The 20,258-nt window shown below is 37.4% G+C and overlaps 1 protein-coding gene across 4 annotated transcripts; it reads left to right on the top strand.

Annotated features, from left to right (window-relative positions):
* Positions 1-236: 236 nt before the first annotated feature.
* Positions 237-18,887, top strand: LOC119083566 (inactivation-no-after-potential D protein). 4 transcript variants are annotated; one of them, XM_037193307.1, is made up of 20 exons: positions 237-328; positions 5,395-5,772; positions 10,394-10,446; positions 10,509-10,591; positions 10,665-10,754; positions 10,817-10,945; positions 11,013-11,124; positions 12,877-12,989; positions 13,146-13,233; positions 13,298-13,491; positions 13,563-13,657; positions 13,728-13,794; positions 13,855-13,908; positions 17,231-17,332; positions 17,397-17,468; positions 17,529-17,640; positions 17,697-17,848; positions 17,914-18,072; positions 18,333-18,467; positions 18,543-18,879. In XM_037193307.1, the coding sequence occupies exons 2-20, from the start codon at positions 5,489-5,491 to the stop codon at positions 18,711-18,713; spliced, it is 2,265 nt and encodes a 754-aa protein (XP_037049202.1). In that variant the 5' UTR covers positions 237-328; positions 5,395-5,488; the 3' UTR covers positions 18,714-18,879. The 4 variants fall into 4 exon arrangements, with proteins under 4 accessions (XP_037049202.1, XP_037049201.1, XP_037049203.1 ...); XM_037193306.1 differs by lacking the exon at positions 237-328 and adding an exon at positions 4,523-4,813; XM_037193308.1 differs by lacking the exons at positions 237-328; positions 5,395-5,772 and adding an exon at positions 9,263-9,461 and having other exon boundaries at positions 18,543-18,887.
* The last annotated feature ends 1,371 nt before the right edge of the window (positions 18,888-20,258 follow it).

Here is a 20,258-nt window from a genome sequence, read left to right as displayed (position 1 = left end):
ATGTGAAATTTAACGACAAATCGTCGGATGCAAGGGAGACCAACAACTGAGGGCACTGAGGGCCAATTGAATTTGCTGGTGAAAAAATGTTTTTGTGAATTCAAGTGAATGACATTATCTGAATGCAAATGTGGTTTCGGCTATATTCAACTGTAGATGAGATTGACGACGGCAACGTACGAAGAACAGCGATCTTGATTTCTAACGATCTGTTAGGTTAAATATTAACAAAGACAGTCGCGTCTAGTATAACCGAGTTTTGTGATAAAACGCTCCGCGAGAGAAATTGAACCACTCTTTTGGATACAAATATTTGTGTTGAGAGATTGTAAGTACAGATGGAAACCAACCTATCACTTTTTGTATAGACTAATGTATATACGATCCCCTGAATACTGTATGAAATGTGCAAGAAAAACGTGTGTAAACGATGTAACAAATTCTCTTGTGCGATGAAAATCCCCTCAATACAATCGAGAAACTAACAAAGCAATGAAACTTACCGGATTGAAATTCAATCTGAGTACATGGGTAAACTGTTGTCGCATCATGAGTTGATAGTTGAATTTGAACCGGTTTAGAATAGCTGCAAGAAAAAAACAAACATTGAGCTTTAGCAACCTTGGAAACCTTTCATTATTAACTTATTTGCTATTTCTTTTAAAGAAAATAATCAAGATTCCATTCAAATTGAGGAATCCTTGTAGAAAAAGAGAAAAGCAATTCAACATTCGCAGCACACAATAGTAAATTCGATTCGACAAAACCAATTTTTAAATGACGACGCTGGATCCAATCGTTCCAATAATGATTATATAACTTGAAACCGATGAAATTTTAAAATATTTTGTAAATTTTTGATTAAATTGAGCAGCGATACTACTCATTTTGCAATTGAAACCGTTTTTCGCATGAACTTATCTACTTACATGGTAATATTATTCGTAAACACGCGTTATTCCAACTAAAATTGATTCGTTCAGAAACAATTTTTTTGTGATAAAGGAAGTAATTTACTGTCAATGTTTGACAGATGAGAATCCATCTTCATTGAAATCTGTCAGAATATTTAGAATCCATCTTCATCGAAATCTGTCAAAATATTGAGAATCCATCTCCATATTAATTAGCTAACAAATATTGACTGTAATCCTTCCGGCTAAGACTGGAAATGATAGTCCTCGAATCATATTTAGGTATGGAAAGCTTAAGGCAAGAGACAGGAGACATATTTAATCAAATCTACCTTTTCAACTGAAAGGCTATAGAAACCAGATTGAAATCAGTTCTACCAACTTTTACAATTTATTTAATTTAAATTTGAGCGGATCGGAAATTCACGTCGTTCGGGCTACAACTAGCAAAATCGTCTAAGGCCTCAATACAACCGTCCAGTCCACAACATATACGTGCACAACTTTTCATGTAAGGCGGCCAAATGACAAGAACGTTTCTGAAATTGTATCCCAAGGCCTGAAAATATTAGTTTGTATGCTTGCTAAGAGGACCGAAAGTAAAGCTGTCAATTCGCGGGGCGGAAGCTTTCGCCTGTTCAATCGATACGTAAATAACTATTTTTACTGCTAAAAAATCTCGCGCCGGCAACGGCATGATTCACAATGACACTCAAAATGATACACTTTGTATACGCAGTAGTCAAAATTGCTCACCATATCTTTGTAAGGTTCTTATAATTGAAAGTGAACGGATGACACCCACTATTCACGTCAATAGGTTTGTTCCAAAGAACTGTAAACACAAATTTTGACTGGCCAAACGAACACGATTGCATGGATTTCATCCACAGAGATCCAGAGAGATGAAAAGTTGACGACTGGGATGTCGCTTCGACAGATAGAGGTAACATGTGGGCCATTTCTATAGAACGAATGAAATGTCAGAAATGGCCGACAATTTCCAAAAATTGGTTTATTGTTTACAAAAAAATTAATTTTTGACTGCAACGATTCGAGCCACAAATTATGGAAATAGTTTTCCTACAGTGTCAAAACTAACGTACAGCAATTCATTGTCGAGCTACTTTCATATTATCGGAGATATACGCGTTCGAAAATGGTCTCCAAAAGGGCACTTTTGAAAGGAAGAATTTGTGCATAATACCGAATCTGATTCTTACAAAAATTATTTTACGTTCATTCTGATGTTACACGCATCACGTTAGCACTTTATTTCGTTGAAATTGGTTGTGTTGAAAATAATTTAAAATGTGTGGTTATGACGGTTTCTATTGGTATCCTCGGATTCAATATTTTTACAAATGGCCCCAGATGCTACCTCTATCTGTCGAAGCGATGTCCCAGTCGCCAACTTTTCACCTCTCTGCGGTTTTCATATAAATATTGATGAGGTTATGTCTCTATGGATGAAATGTCACAATTCTTATGCCCTTGGAACACACCTATGAGTCTTCAAGATGTCATCGATATTCGCTTGCCGAACCTGTTGGCTAGTCCAGCCTCCCGGGAGAATGCATAGTGTCATAAATTAACCAGGGCCTATTTTTGGGAAATTGATTTCTTAAATTTGCTAAAATTTGCTAGAATTTGCCATTAGCAAATTTGGTAAATTTCGGAAAATTTTGGAAATTGTTCTCGTCACTACCGCTAAAATCAGCAATGGCAATGGCTTCGAGTCGGTCTTTTCAATGAACGGTTTATAGTTTCATTGGGTCCTTTGATATATCTACTAAGTTTAAAAAAATTGTTAGGAAATTTAAATTTTCGATCACCATTGTCCATGAAAACAGTGTTAGTGTGAAGTGACAGAAGACCGCCTTGTCGACAGCGTCAGTCATTGACGGTATCCTGTAAAGTAGTGCTCAAATCCACAATCTTATAGATAAATCTGGGCTAGACAGTAATCACTTTCCTTCATTTTAATTCAAAATTTGCCCAAGAATTTGGGCTAAATTGCAGTTTAGTGGAACAACCCCGATTTGGACGAAAGTAGATGGGATCGACAAGGAGAGGTCCCCTGATGACGAAACAACAAGATTTGGGGCGCGGAAGCCCCTCACTGAGCCGCCAGGGCCCTCCAAAGTTTTCCCACTTTTTCCAATTTTTGCGTGTTTTTTTTACGGAATCGACAGTAGAAGGTCCACTGATGACAAAACAACAAGAATTAGGAAGAAATAGCCTCTCCTGTGCGTTTTTTTGAAGGAATCGACAGTATGAGGTCCACTGATTACAAAACAACAAGAATTGACGCGCCCGAGGTCCTTCCAAAGGTGTCTCGCCTCTCAGAAGAAATTTCCTTGTACGAAATGCCGAAGACTAAAGCTTACGACGCCACGAAAACAACGAAAGACGAAGAACCCTCTACTGCCACCGACTCAGAGACGGAATAAGAATATAATGAGTGCAACTAGATACATTCGTAATTTCATTGCAACAAGGGCATCAGTACATATAAAACACAAAAAATGACGATTTCGTATAAAAAACGCAAAAATTCGAAACACTGTGGAAATTTTGGAGGACCCTGGCGGCCAGAGGAGAGGCTATTGCTTCTTCATTCGTTTGTTTTGTCATCAGTGGACCTTCAACTGTCGTTTCCGTCAAAAAAAACACGCAAAAATTCGAAAAAGTGTGAAAACTTTGGAGGGCCCTGGTGGTTCAGGGAGGGGCTTCCGCGCTTATTGTTTCGTCATCAGGTGACCTTCCCCTGTCGATCCCATCGACTTTCGTCCAAATCGGGGTTGTTCCACTAAACTGCAATTTTGCCCATTTCCGGCACCCTTAAAGTCACAACGACAACCCGGTATTTTTAGACTCACGATATTCGTTTTTGACGTAAAGCCCACAGTTGACCTCGTATCTATTCTATTGTTTTTTACGGCACAACAACGATCCGCATAACGTCCTTCGGATCGCCATTGTATCGTACAAATTAAACTTCATTATCGACCACTTCCAACAACCGACTATGTTTACGGCCAAACACCAAACCATGCGGATGTAGTAAATTGTTTCGAAATAATCATCATCTGATTCGTTGAAAGAATCGTAGTAGTATTGGCCAATGTAATACGACTCCGCATCTTCTTCTCCAGACAGCTCAGCCTCGTCTTCCCATCCATTCTCACCTTCTTCACATGAATCGTGAATGTCTCCGTCCGTCACCTCCCAAATCAGGTGTAGTTTCTACTGCAATGTCATCGCAGTCATCGTTCAAATTGGAAACGACGCGACGGGCTCCACATTACATCACAAATCCAGAGTTGACATCGTAGTTTCCGCTATATCATCATCGTTCAAATCAGAACATGGAGATTCGTCATCTTGTAAATCTGGTGATGATGTCGAATTCCACCGCTTCAGCGCATTTCTTCTGAACGCTGCCATCTGCATCCGATGGCTATTCGCGGGAGCTTTTTTTTGGAAAAGCTCGAAAATTCATTCGACTGTTTTCGGTGAAAATGTTCTAAAATGGATGTAGTTACAGTGTATTATGTACAGATGTCTTCGAGCATTTTGCGTATTACGTCCTGATACTCATCTCATTCGGGAATCGTATATACAGATCATTAGTCGGAATTATGTAGCTTTGAAAACAAGTGACAATGTATTGGTTAAAAAAGCCTAACAAAACTAAGTACAAAACGGTTAATTGTTCCCAATTGAATGTTTAACACGAAACGGAATTGATGAAATTATCGTCCGGTGTTATAATTTTGATAGAATTAATGTTTTATTTGTGCCAAATGAATATTCGTCTTATCATTGAAAATCGTTGAAATTGGAGGCTGCAAATGGTGAAAAAACTAGTCAGTGAACGCCAGTAATTCATTAAGGTAAATGGCGCTATGTTGGTGGAAGAAAAGCGCTGAGACGGGATTGTTCAGGCTTTCCGTTCGTTTCGGGACAAAAATGTTCATGTTATTGCGATCAAATTATTTGTTTTCGTTCCGAATGAATTGTATTCCATTTCGATGTATAAATGTATCAGGGGAGATAATTTTTTTCTCTTGTCGTAAGGACACATGCGCGGATAAAAATTTAATTTGACGAGGGTTGTATGATGCACGTAGGCCTGTACCGAAATATCTGTGGTTCATTTTTTTAGTGGGATTTATTTACATTTTATGGTTTACGGAAGTTTAATTTCGATTTTGCAAATAATTTCTAGGTTCGTTTAACACAAAATTACTTCCAGCTTTTCTATAAAATCTTTTACTTTATATTGTTGAACAAAATTGAATTTATTCCGGATAATTTTATGATTCGCTGTAATTTTGAATTACCGTCGGTGTTTATTATAATACTAGATGTATGCATCTTCTATAGCAAAGTTCTGTACCAAGCAGCTTTTTACATCCCCTCAAGTACACCATGCACTCAATGATTTTTTCTTCTTCTATTTTTAAAATTGTAGATCTCTTTTGCTGACTTTTGAATTTTACCACCCACATGTAACGTATATATAAGGCAAAACAAGTAAATTATCTGGGCACGCTGAATTGCTTAAGATGTCAATTAAGAAACCAACAATCAGCAGTAATAATCCAATATCGCGGAAGAAACTATTTCAATTTCTATTCAAAAATTACATACGAAGTGCCTATCGAAGTGGTGGAGTTGGTGGTGTTCAGCATCCGAAAACGGTCAATGGAACGGAATTGAGACGAGAATATTTTAACGACATGGGCGAATGTTTTAACGAACAACAGCGACGGAAGTTGGATTATTTGAAAATTCAACGGAAAATTCTCGGACGAACAGTATCTGCAAAGGAGCGAAACGATGCTAAAAGGTAAATTTTTTATTTGATTTTTTTTGGCAATAAATTTTGGAAATTCGAAACCTATTTTGATACAACTCAAATGCATTTTTTGTTATTCATTAATGCATCTCTTTGGCATAATAAGTCATGCTAACTGCAACTCATTTGTGTGTGTCTCTTGATTTTTCTCGTCTTTGAATCAAAACCTGGATGAAATCGGTAATTTTTGCATTGGTAAGAATTGAACATTAAGCAACTCTGTACACAACAGTCCCAAAATATTTATCGCGGAATCTATTGATACTTGAGCTTCACTGTAGAGAGCGTCACTTTTCTATGAAAAAATGAGTACGAGCTCAGATCACGAGTTGTCATGTCTCTAATTTTCCCATATATTTTTGAAGCATCGTGATCTTTGATAAATAATGTTACCATCTTCTACGTCAATTCGAATTTGAAAGACCTTAAAAGTCGAATTTGGTTCATTAAAATTCGAAGAACAACAAAAATTTCACCTCTACAGGTTCACTAAATATAAACAACTCGGGATCACAGTGGTTTAGTTACTCGATCTGAACAGTAAATTTTTGTTGCGAGTGATGAAAAGTGGAGGCAAAGCATAGTACCTCACGACCTCAAATTGCACTTTTCATCACGAGTTACGATTGACGTTTTTGTGCCCTAATGATAATAATGAGACGAAACCACAACAATATAAACAAAGAAATCAACTACAACAATTTCATAAACTATCATGCACACTCGATGGCAGCCGAAAAAATGTATTAGAAATTCCGTTATCGGCTGCTCCTTCCGGTCGACAAAGTTACTTTATTTATCTAGTGTCAAAATATCGCGACTTCGTTTCCGACACACTGTACGGTGTTTAAGTAGAGCGAGATGGAAAATCAACTAGGGGTCTGCTGTCATCGATAATACAAAAGAATCTGACAGTAGACCCCGAGACGGAACAATAGGTTGTCGTTTCGCCATCTCTCCCACTTTTAAAAACTCTATAAACAAACCGTTTTTAGCGAACGAGAGGTTTCCAGCACGAGCCGGAAGCGAGGAAAACCAGAGGAAAAATACCATTTTTGGTCGCAAATACGTCTCTCTGAGAAATACCGAAAAATCGAATTTTTCGATCGTAGTTGCTGAATTATGTTACTCAGCCGTTGAAATAGCTATTATCCGCCTTGCAACATAGTAACGATTCGACATTTTTCGACACGGCAACTTTGACCGAAAAGTCAATATTTTGGTATTGCCCGTATTTCGGCCGTAAAAGTAACTTCCTCGGCCGATAAACACGGCCGACGATATAGATTTATACAGGGCCTATTATTTGGGAATTAATTCCCAAAATTCCCAAATATTCCCAAAATTCCCAAATATTCCCAAATATTCTCAAATATTCCCAAATATTCCCAAAAATTCCCAAATATTGAACTGAATTGAGGAAGTCGTCTGTAGAGACGCAGATGTCTTTTCACTCAGGAACTACCCTTTAAATATTTGAACGATCAGTGGATATTATCCTTATAAACTTTTTAATACACAAAATGACCTGTTTTAAGCAGATGGAGGAACCCCAAAAGATTTAAGTGTTAAGTGCAATGAAAATAACACTTTGTTCATAAGGAATATGCATTGACATTGCCTAATCACGTCAAGCACATTACGTCCGAGGTTCCAAATTTTTGGGAATATTTGGGAATATTTGGGAATATTTGGAAATATTTGGAAATATTTGTGAATTTTTGGGAATATTTGGGAATATTTGGGAAGTAGAAGATTGAAGAAATGTATACGATAGAAAATACCTGCTGTAACGTCGCTGTATATTCCTAAGTCACTGTGAACAGCTACTCTTGGCTTTCTTTTGAATTTCGACTGACCGAAATCAGCGCTATTTTTTCCGGGACTTTCTTATATACTAAAATGAAAGCAAAATAAAATGATCGAGTCTGGTTTTTGACAATTGAATTACCCAAAATTCCCAAATATTCCCAAAATTCCCAAATGTTCCCAAATATTCCCAAAATTCCCAAAATTCCCAAATATTCCCAAATATTCCCAAAATCGATTCCCAAATAATAGGCCCTGGATTTAAATGATGGCTGTTAAGGAAAATGGGAATGGTTACAGAATGATTTCTTTGTTTATGCTGTAGTAGTTTCGTCTTACTATCAGTGCTGGACTGGTTCAATAAAGCCCTTCGGGCGTTGTATAGAGAAATTTTTCAAAACGCCCTTCGTCGTCATTTATCCATACAAAAATCAAAAGGCCCGTCGGGAATCGCCCGAACGCCCATAGGGCCAGTCCGGCACTGCTTACTATGATCCTCAGACGTAGAAAACGTCGTTTCTCACAATGAAAGTGTAAAACAGGTATGGTCTATTGTCCGCCCGGAGGACCTAAAAATTTGATTTTCGTACTTAAACGCACTCATTTTCATATAATTTTGACATAAAATGTTAGTGCGTTTAAGACGAATTCGCCGATCGACCATACCTGTTCTAGACTGTCATTGGTTTCTCACTCGTGATGGTATTTTTTTGGGCCTAGTAGTAAGCTTGTCCTAACGAGGCAAACAAAAGCTCGTAACAAAAAATTATATTCTTCTTCAGTCGTGGCTAGTAATGATTTGAAATCACAGGTCAGTCTGAATCGGTTTAATCGCGAAGCCAAACATACTCGGATTGTTTTGGCAGAAAATTTTGGTAATTTTGTTCAAAAAAACAACAACAATAACCTAAAGAACGATTTTCCTTATCATTCATAAGCTTGGCTCGAAGCAAAGAATCTAATTTATTTCGCACAACACTTAGCAGTCTAAGAACAACGGATGATTTATGCAAACAAAATAATACTGACGTGAATTCACTCTTTTTACGCTTCACATCAGAACGTTCGACCATTAACAATTTAGATTCAGATTTTCTCGCCGATGGTAGGGAAGGAAGCAACCTTTTTCGCACCACTTTTTATTGATTGTGTTTATATAATTACCCTCTGGTCGAAATGAACTTATTTCAGTCTTTATTTTACTCTACACGCTGACAAGATTATTCTTTTGACTTGATCCAATTTTTGACCAATTCGAAATTCGACACTTCCCTGACGTAAAAGGTCAAGGTGGTCAAAGTATTTATTACTTGACCCATGCGAAAGTTGACCATTGCATAAGCATTACATAAGCGAAAATGATCCATGATGATTTCCACCTAAAATGTTATAATATACTATTATGACCATCATTGTCGACCCGACGGGTAATTTCTCTTATCGATCTCTCTGTCCTCTATGGCTTCCACTAATAATAATAAACTTTAAGTTGCTTTCCCGTATTCACCATTAGTATACACGGCGTTGAAAAAGCACAATATATTCGAAACATGTATATTATACCATACCTTATGCATCTCATGCAGACATGTTCGTGTGTATGATAATGTAATGGTCATAAAGATGTTTTATGGCTTCAACAATAATGAAAACTTGAATAATGTAAAACTTAGCAGTGGTCGTTTGCTTCTCCGATAGAAAAATTGAAAATATATTCGAGAGTTTGTCCATTGAAATTCAAATTGCAGTTGTGTCCGTTGATAAAACATTCTTCGTCCCAAAAAAATTGTCAGTAACGCTTGTTCGTGACATGTTTTCAAAGGAAAAGGTCTAAAAAGAGCCCAGGTACTGTAAGCCAAATCAATTATAAGGTAACGAACAGTGAATTGTAGCTGAGGGTGGTGATTCTCATGACTTTCGTAAGTTTACAAATTCGTAACTTGACTTTTCTTACGACATTTTATACGTATACAACGAAGTTACGAATTCTTAGAGTTACGAATGTATGAGAATCGGGGCTCAGCGATTCCAAATATTCGTCCCATAAGAACTGTCAAGTTACGAACGTATGAGAATGAAGGGTCAGGGAGACGATTCTCGCATTTTCGTAACTCCAAATATTCGTAACTCGCGTCTATAAAATCCTATAAGACCTGTCAAGTTCCGAGTTCTAAAAGTTACAAACGCTACGAGAACCTATGGTGAAGATTGTCGTGAATTTAAGAATTCTTAGACAGCTGTCAGTTTTGTGCTAAGAGTGGTCCAAACGACTAAGGTGACAATTGAGTTCCAAACAAAAATTTTTTATATTTTTTATCGATGGAGAACCTAATTATAAGACACTTTGTCTCGTATTATATGCCGAAAAAAGTTAAAACTTTTTTTATAAATCACTTTGAAAGTCACTGAAAACACGAAAATTCGAATCGAAATACAAAAATGTTTGATGGCATACTGTATTTCTATTCGAATTTTCGTGTTTTAAGTGACTTTCAAAGTGATTTATAAAAAAAGTTTTAACTTTTTTCGGCATATAATACGAGACAAAGTGTCTTATAATTAGGTTCTCCATCGATAAAAAATATAAAATTTTTTTGTTTGGAACTTAATTGTCAAGTTACAAATTCAGGGCGCCGATTCTCATAAATTCGTAACGATTTTTTAAGTTACGAACGCATGAAAATCGAGGCCCAGTTCGTGTCTTGACATTATTTCCAAATGTATTTAATCGATTTAAAGAACCAATCATCTTTGCATCGTTATTACAAATAATGAAGAACAAAAATCTTACGAATTGTTTCAGGTCCAGAATGACGGTAACTCAACCAAATGATCGGAAATTTGGTGATAATGATGGTATATTGAGAGCATAATGTCGCAGATAGTAAAGAAAATGAAAATTGTTTTTCATTTTACAGACGTTGGATGGGGCAAACATGTGAATGTCAAATTGACAAGAGAGCCGACCACTTCGTTTGGTGTCTGTATAGTTGGCGGAAAAGTGAGACTTCAATCCCATTACATAGCTTCGAATATTTAAAAAAAAATTCCTTTTCTTTACAAACACGATTCAGGTGAACATATCTAAAGATTTGCAGGTGTCTGGAATATTCATAAAAAACATAGTTCCATCCAGTCCAGCCGAAAAATCGAATCTGATAAAGGTTTGCATTTTCGAATCTGGTAACGAACAAAGACCAAAAGATTTTGTTTTCATTAACATCAGATAGGAGATCGAATTTTATCTGTAAACGACCAAGACGTACGAAATGCGAGTCAAGAGGAAACAATTAATTTGATTAAAAATGCTGGCTGTACATTGCATCTAGTACTTCAAAGCTTTGATTTTGCCAACGTATGTATAGTCAACTTCAAATTAAGAGGTGAAAAAAAAGAAAAACTAAAATCCAATCCGAAATTAGGACTCAGAAAATACATCGAACAAGGGTGCATCGTTAGTGTCCCAAAAGCCAGAAAATATTGATTGTGACACACAATCTACCAAGCCATACGATCATGACAACGAAAATACAGGTACGAAAAAGTGAATAAAAAGGTGTCGTTACCAGAAGCAAGGTATTATTACGATAAATTAGCCAGACCATAAGTCGAAATTATATTCACCAAAAAAGTGATTTGAGTGACTCATCAGTGTTGAAGACACTAGGGGCTCACTAGCTGCATTTTGGTGCATTTTGGTATAAAAGCGTGAATTTTTTACCATTGATAAATATGCATTTGGGGATTCCAAAACGATTAGGAGACTTTGAAAAAGTGACCTCTAGCGCCATCTACATCCGGTTGAAGTTTTCGATGCAGAGGTAACTTTGATGAATTTCTGTGTAGCGGGAATCGAAGCTACGCAGGTGATATTGGTCTCAAACGAAAGCTGAATGTTCAAAGTTTTTTTTAGTGCAAAAAAATTTCACGAATTTTCCGATTTTCCCGCAGATTTTCCGAATTTTCTTAAAAATGATATTTTAAAACTGAGGTGAAAGTTAAGTAATTTTTGAAATTGATTCAAAAAAGTTTTTTTTTTCTTCGCTATTATCGTTGCACGTTCAGTTTCCAAACTTTTAACGATGAAAAAGTTTTTGGATGTTCCGGAACAGTGGTAACTAGTTTCAGTTTTCATCGAAAATTTGAGCCCTTTTGCATGGCGAATTTTTTTCGGCGAAATATTTTTTCGTAAATTTAATGAGACTAGTACTGGGAATGCTAGGCATGATCTAAAAACAAAATAAAACCAGTTTTTCGATTTTAAAAAAAAATATTAAGTTTCCGAAATCAGCTAAAATCTGTAAATTTTCCTCCCTCGGCGAACTTTGACAGACCCTAAAATATCCATAAACGTTTCAAACAGCACAAAAATACTTTAAATGCTTAGCCACTTACCTCTCATATATTTCGAAATTTGCTTGAAATCGGGTCCAACCACATATCTCACATCACAGGTCATACATCTTTTGATCCGGTTGTGGAGTGTTTGGTATCGTTTGAAAGCTGAGGGTCCCAGCTAAGCGTTTAAATTATTTTTGTACTGTTTGAAACGTTTATGGATTTTTTAGGGTCTGTCAAAGTTCGCCGAAGGAGGAAAATTTACAGATTTTAGCATATTTCGGAAACTTAATATTTTTTTTTAAATCGAAAAACTGGTTTTATTTTGTTTTTAGATCATGCCTAGCATTCCCAGTACTAGTCTCATTAAATTTACGAAAAAAAATTTCGCCGAAAAAAATTCGCCATGCAAAAGGGATCAAATTTTCGATGAAAACTGAAACTAGTTACCACTGTTCCGGAACATCCAAAAACTTTTTCATCGTTAAAAGTTTGGAAACTGAACGTGCAACGATAATGGCGAAGAAAAAAAAAACTTTTTTGAATCAATTTCAAAAATTACTTAACTTTCACCTCAGTTTTAAAATATCATTTTTAAGAAAATTCGGGCAAACTGCGGGAAAATCGGAAAATTCGTGAAATTTTTTTGCACTAAAAAAAATTTGAACCCTCAGCTTTCGTTTGAGACCAATATCACCTGCGTAGCTTCGATTCCCGCTACACAGAAATTCATCAAAGTTACCTCTGCATCGAAAAATTCAACCGGATGTAGATGGCGCTAGAGGTCACTTTTTCAAAGTCACCTAATCGTTTTTGATTCCCCAAATGTATATTTATCAATGGTAAAAAATTCACGCTTTTATACCAAAATGCACCAAAAAATGTATTTTGTTCAACTAGTGAGCCCTACTAATTATAAAGGCAAAGAGACGTAACGTTTGCTTTCAGATGAAAACACGGCTAAAGAAGTGGCAATTGTTAGCGATGTAGATCATTCGTCCGAAGAGGAATCAGAAGACGAAGAGACTGCTGGAAAGGTGGTAACGAAAGCTGGCGTGGAGGTACTGATGAAATTCTACAATATCTGGGAGCTGCGGGAAAGGACCAAGAAAACCCCCTTTTCGACCATTATTTTAATATTTCCCGCAGCTCTAGAAATTAGCTTAGGTCAATCTACCGCAAATTGTTCGGTAATTGAAATTTTGGAACACTTTTAGATTGACAGAAAATCAGCAGGAAATATTAAACTTACTAAGGAGGAAATAGCCACAGACGAACCGGAAAACAATTACGGATACACTGAAAGTAAGCAATTACGTGGCGATAGTGTACGAACGCATTGATTTACACTTTGCGATCGAATTGACAGGGAAAATCAAAAAGAAGTACGGTGCTTTGGGAAACATTGCTCGGGCATATGTTCAACGGGACGGTAATAGCAGTATGGGTCTGGCGTTGGCGGGTTACAAGGACCGAAATAAAATGGGTTGTTTCATTGCTGGAATAAATCCCAAAGGTACAGCCAGCAGCCAAAATGTTAAAGTCGGTGATGAGATTTTGGAGGTGATTTTTTCGTAGAATTCGGTCTTGTGTGTGTCGAAAACATTTTTAATTCTTTTTGTACTCGCTCGAAGATAAATGGAGTGGTCTTACATAAACTATGTCATCTGAATGCGTCCGTTATTATCAAAGGAATTCCGGGAACAACTCTCGAATTTCTATTGCTGAGGTAGGTTTCCCTACTATCATACCGTGTGTACGAAAATCTCACAATTTAAATTTTCTACTCAACTCAACAGGAAAACCTCAGCACTGGATGACTTGGCAGTTAAGCCGGTTATCAGTTTTCCTACTGTCATTGATCAGGTAAGGTCTAATCGAAATGCTGCACATGTTGACCTCTAATCAAAACGTTTCCACTTTCAGTTCGATCAGTTATATTCCTGCTTCAAGAACGTTCGAAATGTAACTATCCAAAAGGTGAGTTGCTTTATTTCGTCGATGTGCTTTTTAGATAAAATTTTAGGAAGGAGACAAGTCAAAGCATCGCGACGAATTTATGTAGTAGATCTGATCAGCCCACACAGATCTGGCACACAGTTCACTTCATTTAAATCAAAAACTCAACATTTGAATAACAGTCAGTTCTTGTTCTTCACCACGGCACCAACCGAGTAAACGGAAAATTTCGTTTTCGATCCTGCGATCCTATTCTTTTAAGTCTTTTTTCGTTAGAAAAAGAGACCTATTTTGGCCGCTTATGTTCCAATTTGATATTGGTTCTGATGTGCTTTTCCTTTCGCAGTATGTGCTGCTCTGTAGTGGCTATAGCTACAGTACTCCAGCACGTGGAGTGTAAGTTTTTTAGTGATGAGGCGTTTTGAAGAATTTTATTTCTTCATTTAGCTAATGATTCACTGAAAAATAGCGTGTATAAAGTTATGACTACCTCTCGTAGTTTGGTCATTTCTTTGCCACTGTCGCCATGGCCTGATGAGAAATGGTATTTTTGAGCTGCATATTAATGCAACATGTCGAAAGACATATTTAAATTTCTCACATATCGAAACAGTGGCCAAACGTACCTCGATTTCGTACGACATTATGCCTGTCTAATGTCATGGATTCGTTGTTGATGTGATGAGTGCATTTAGCATTCTATGTTAACCAATTTAATGATGATCGGTTCATCTGTTTGGTTTAACAAATTCAACAAATGCAGACACATTGCACATCGTGTCTGTAGAAGAATCAAACTACTCATACATAGAGGTGTGCGCCGGTCAACTTTTGTTCGGCGGCGGCTATAAACATTTTTCAGAGTATCGGCGGCGGCGTGAATCGACTGAAGTTTTTTTTTTCGGCGGCTCGCTTCGGCGGAATACAATTTTTAACCAGCGGCGGCGGCGCATTTCGGCGCAAAAATCGGCGCTATATGACGAATTGTTGTTACTTTTCAAAAAAAATTACTTTACTCCAGGCATGAGCGCCGACGGAGAAACCTCGGCGGCGGCTAGCCGAAAAAAATTTCTCGGCGGCGGCGAAAAAGTCGGCTTGAGCCGGCTTGAAACGGCTCGGCTGGAGGTTCCTTTTAACTTTTTTTTTTCAAAATATTAACCTTTAGATAAATTCATGGAAAATGAACTAGTAAGCATGAAAATGAAATTGTACTGAAAGCGAAAATGTAGGTAGATTAGGTTGTTCAAAGTGCAAGTGGAACTGGTCTTGTTACAAGCAAGTCTCTAAGTCTAAGGTTCACTAACGCGTCAAGTTTTATTGCCTCAAAACTTGAACTAAATGGAAAATCATGCTCCAGTACACTCATTTAACTCATTAAGAAAATGGTTTTCGAGAAGAAATCGAAAGCTCACGAAAATCAAGTAAAAATTGAAAAGAAAAAAAATCGAGAAAATTCGCAAAGATCGATAAAGTTTTCTCAAATTTGTGAATTAACTGATTGTGCGCCTTCGGCTCGTTCCGCACAGGTCATACTTGCCAAAACAACAAACTTAGAAGCGAGGACGTAATATACCATTCTGGAAAATTCATGAAAATTCAAAAAAAAAAAAATCAAAAAGTACTTGAGCTGCTTAGGATCAACAGGAATCTCGGTTTTCAAAATTATTTCACCCATTCACCTTTCGAAATCTTTATTTCATTTTCCAGCCGTTTCAAGCCGGCTTGAGCCGTGTTTTTGGCACCGGCTCGGCTGCGGCGCGGCTTGCTCAAAAATGGCCGGCGGCGGCTTATTTTCGGCGGCGCTCATGCCTGCTTTACTCTAAATTAAAAATATTTCATTTGAAGACCAGTGCTGAATATTCAATTTATTGTTGTGACAAAAAGCGGTCCAAGACATTCTCAACGAAACTAATATCTGAGGAACTCCGGTTTTGAATCATTTTTTCAAATAGCTGTTCCCTCAAAAGTGGGATTTTCAAACGGAAAAATAAGTAATTGACTTTTTATTAAACTTGTAATTTTCACTAATTTCAAGTTTTCAAAATCCAAACCGTACATAAAGTATCCGAGAAAGTCGAGATTATCCAATCAGCTACATACCAGCCGAAACTCCAACTTATTTTGGAGTTTCGAGTTTCAAACTTTTCCATGGTCAATAAAGAAGAAAGTTGAAAAATCTGATAGTAAAAAGCGAAGCATATAAAAGCACTTACTGATGTTATTGGTTGGTGATATAGAATTACCAAAATATTATTCTCTTTTTATCAACATCAACGAATACGAGCGTAGCGAAGGAGTTTACTTTTCACACGAGCCCATTTTTCACAAGATACCATCACTTATACAGATTTTTTTCGAACCATTAGTCGAGTATTAGTTGTCTACCATTCCTTCTCATTTTGGACACATGCAATATGCTGGTTTTCCTCACTCAATTCTATTGTGTTTTTTGATAAAAATTTATTTTTAGTCGTACTTGTTGAAACGAAATCATTCTCAATTACCTCTACTTTGCGCCGAAAAATGATGAAAAAAAAACCGGCGGCGCAGCGGCGGCGCAGTGTTTAATTTTTATCGGCGGCGGCGCGATCGGCTGAACAATTTAAAATTTCGACCGGCGGCGGCTGACTTTTTACTGAAAATTTCGGCGGCGATCGGCGCGACTGGCGCCGGCGCTCACCTCTACTCATACATGAGCATTTGACTTGTTTACAGGTCTGTTGTGTATGAGTTTACACATCGTTCTGATGTGCTTTTCCGTTCGCAGTATGATATTGGTAGTTTGGTAATCGGTTGTTTTGGTAGCTGGTAGCTAACAGTTTACATTACAATTCGAAAATTTGGTAGTTGGTACCTGACTACCAAGATTATTATTGACCATCAAACGTTATTTTCGGGGCAGAGATGTTTACTATTCGAGAGCTGAGGACCGACTGATGAAATTATTCTGACTGCTTGCCTATTTAAAGCTTGAACTTTTGGTAGACTGATATAACTGACTACCAAATCTGATAGAGAGGTGGGAGAACTGTTTTCTGTTCATGAGCTACACACCGACTGAGCAAATTATTCGGGCTGCTATTTATAGACTTGCGTCACAGAGCCTTTCTACCGTGGCACCATGATTCGATAATTTGGTAGTTGACTACCAAACTGATTGAAAGGTGAGGCCTCGGGTGAGGCTCAACAGCTGGATATCGACAGATGAAACTATTCTTTCTCCTTGACTATTTATAACTCAAATATTTAGTAGTTCCAAACAGTAATCGAACAAAAGACCTCATCAGGCTTTAGCCAGTTCTCCTGCTGTTTTACAGATTATTTACAATTGTTTCGCTTTCAGGTGGGAACAAGTCTCGGCATCATGATCATTGAAGGAAAACACTCGGAAGTTGGCCAAGGCATTTTCATATCGGACATTCAGGAGAATTCTAATGCCGAAACCGTACGTATACGAAGGAGAAAATAGAATTTCCAGAGGAGACATTAACGAAATCAAAAATTTCTAGGCTGGCGTTAAAATTGGCGAAATGATTCTTGCTGTAAATAAGGATTTACTCATTGATTGCAATTATGATGCCGTAAGATGTTGGTCTTCGATTTATTTTATCCCAAAATTTAATCTGACTATCCCGACGCAGGCTGCTTCTCTACTTAAACGCGCTGAGGGAATTGTAAATCTAATATTGTGTAATCCGAACAAGAAAGACGATGGGGAAGAGTCAAAGGAATCGGTCAAACCAATCGAAAAAGGTAGGCCGACAGCGATGTCGTATCTCTTCAATTGTTTTCAATTGATTTCTGAACAGAAAAAGCACCAGAACCAGCTCCTGTTCCCGAAGTTCCTAAAGATCCAGCTACTGCACCAATTAATGTCAATAAAGAGACGGTAATTGAAGTCAATGCCGAAAATAAGCCACTAGGAATTGTTGTGGTGAAGGGGGATAATTCAACGGTTCAGGTAAAGAAATTTGCCACAGAGATTGAATATTACCGAGAGAATGTTGCGAATTGGTGTGATTATAGGTTGGAGCATCCATAATTGTTATACACGAGAAGGGGGCTATCCACAAAGACAGTCGCTTTCAAGTGTTCGACAAAATCATCGAGATTGACGGCAAAAAAATCTCATCAGAGACCAGCGAAAACGATTTGAAGAAAACATTTCAGCATTGCTATGGAAAGGTAATGCTCAGCAGACGGTTTTCGATTGAATTCAACCAATGAATGTACATACCAGGTGTGGCCGATTTGTTCCAAATCGGCCGATTTATCTTCAACGCACTCATTATTCATGTCAAAGTAATATGAAAATGAGTGCGTTTGAATCCGTTTTTAAAATTGTTATGCCGTCGCGGTGTGATACTAGACCATACCTGGTAGTTTATATTCATTGAATCCAACTGCATTCACCCCGTTTAATTTCATAAACAAAATCACTTTAGGTTAAAATGGTGGTCTATCGTGCTGATCCGTTAGACTTGAAGGAAATGGATGTGGATGTTACGAAGAAGTCTGGTAAAGACCTTGGTTTAGGCTTTGCCGAATGCAAAGGCCATGGAATTTATATCACAGAAATTGTAATTGTTCGAACAGCAGTTTTCATGAACTCACAATTTTCATCAAGTTTTTTGTTTTCTGTCTCTGCTTTTCAGATGCAAGGTGGAATTATTGATTCAGATCATCGTATGATCAAAGGTGATATCGTTACCCACATCAATGGGGACGACATACGATCGTTAAGCTTTACTGACAGTTCACTTATGCTCAGAGCTGCGCAACCAAAAGTTACATTAAAAGTTATTAGACCAAAAGGAAAGAAGTAGAAAATTTTAAACGAATTTTATTCTGAGTTTTCACTAGAAATTTTTAAAGAAAATTAAATTTTATCTTGTTACCATTATTACCTTTAGAATGATAAACGAAAGTAAGTCAAACAAATTGAAAAAATTAAAAGAAAAATTTTCAATAAAATACAAAACGATTCCCATCTAACAAAATTATCTTGTGAGTGGCTTATTTCTGTGACAAATCGATAAAAGAGGCAAAAAAGTAAGTAACCACGTTACGCCATTATTTTACGGGGCTGACTCGCAAAAAATGTCTGTACCTTCAAGTGCATACCGGTACAAAATTTCAATTGAACTGAAATTGTACTGAAATTTTGTTCAATAATTACCCCAGTGATCTGCGTAACATGATTATATAAAACCCTTACCAAATAAGTACAGTGGAGTTAATGGAGAGCGAAGATCAATTAAATTTAACCAGAATTAAGGGCAATGTCAAATATGTAACCATCAGAGTCGAAATTCAGAGTTCGAATTTTCAAAATATAAGGGTGGAATCGCAGTTCACCGTTTTGGGTCTCCGTTTAGATATTGCGCATGCGCACAGAGATTTTCTCTCATTTTCTCTCTGCGCATGCGTATTGTCTAAACGGAGACCCAAAACGGTGAACTGCGATTGCAGCAAAGGTACAAGCGCAGTTCACCGTTTTGGGTCTCCGTTTAGACAATACACATGCGCAGAGAGAAGATTCTCTCAGTGCGCATGCGCAATATCTAAACGGAGACCCAAAACGGTGAACTGCGCTTGTACCTTTGCTGCAACCGCAGTTCACCGTTTTGGGTCTCCGTTTAGACAATACGCATGCGCAGAGAGAAAATGAGAGAAAATCTCAGTGCGCATGCGCAATATCTAAACGGAGACCCAAAACGGTGAACTGTGCTTGTACCTTTAAGGTGCCAGCGCACTTCATTGTTTTGGGTCTCCGTTTAGATATTGCGCATGCGCACTGAGAGAATTTTCTCTCTGCGCATGCGCATTGTCTAAACGGAGACCCAAAACGGTGAACTGCGATTGCAGCTTAAATTTAGCATGTGGTCTCATTTTGACTGAGCCGAAATCTCTCTCTATCTCTCTCACACACACACTGTATACAGTGTTAAAAGAGCGTAAAAACAGAGAAAAACCAGTTAAGTTAACTGAGCTCGTTGGGTAATATGTCAAAATTTTGATTACTTGAATTTTGCAATGTCGAAACAGCAACGAGTACCGGAAACACAATCACATGCTACCAACGAATGAAAAATAGTAATTTACGTATCTGTTGTGGACGGTATATTCTAGGCAATTTCGTGGGTTGTAGCCGACGTGATTCCGTAATTTATGCCCAAGACATGAAAAATAAATTTCGAAGAAAGTTGTCACGTTCGGTAGATAATTTGACTTTTAATTTTTTTCATATAAACCGCTTTTCCGACCAGATTTTCCATTTTCTAGAAAAAAAGTTCGTTGCAGAGTTTTTGATGCTCAATCGAACGAGATAAAGAAAAAAATCGAAACAGTTAAAGTGGGCAGATTGACAC

This window comes from Bradysia coprophila, unplaced genomic scaffold (genome assembly GCF_014529535.1).
Source record: "Bradysia coprophila strain Holo2 unplaced genomic scaffold, BU_Bcop_v1 contig_70, whole genome shotgun sequence".
NCBI lineage: Eukaryota > Metazoa > Arthropoda > Insecta > Diptera > Sciaridae > Bradysia > Bradysia coprophila.
Note: the sequence above shows the minus strand (reverse complement) of the source record. Positions and strands in the feature narration are given on the sequence as shown.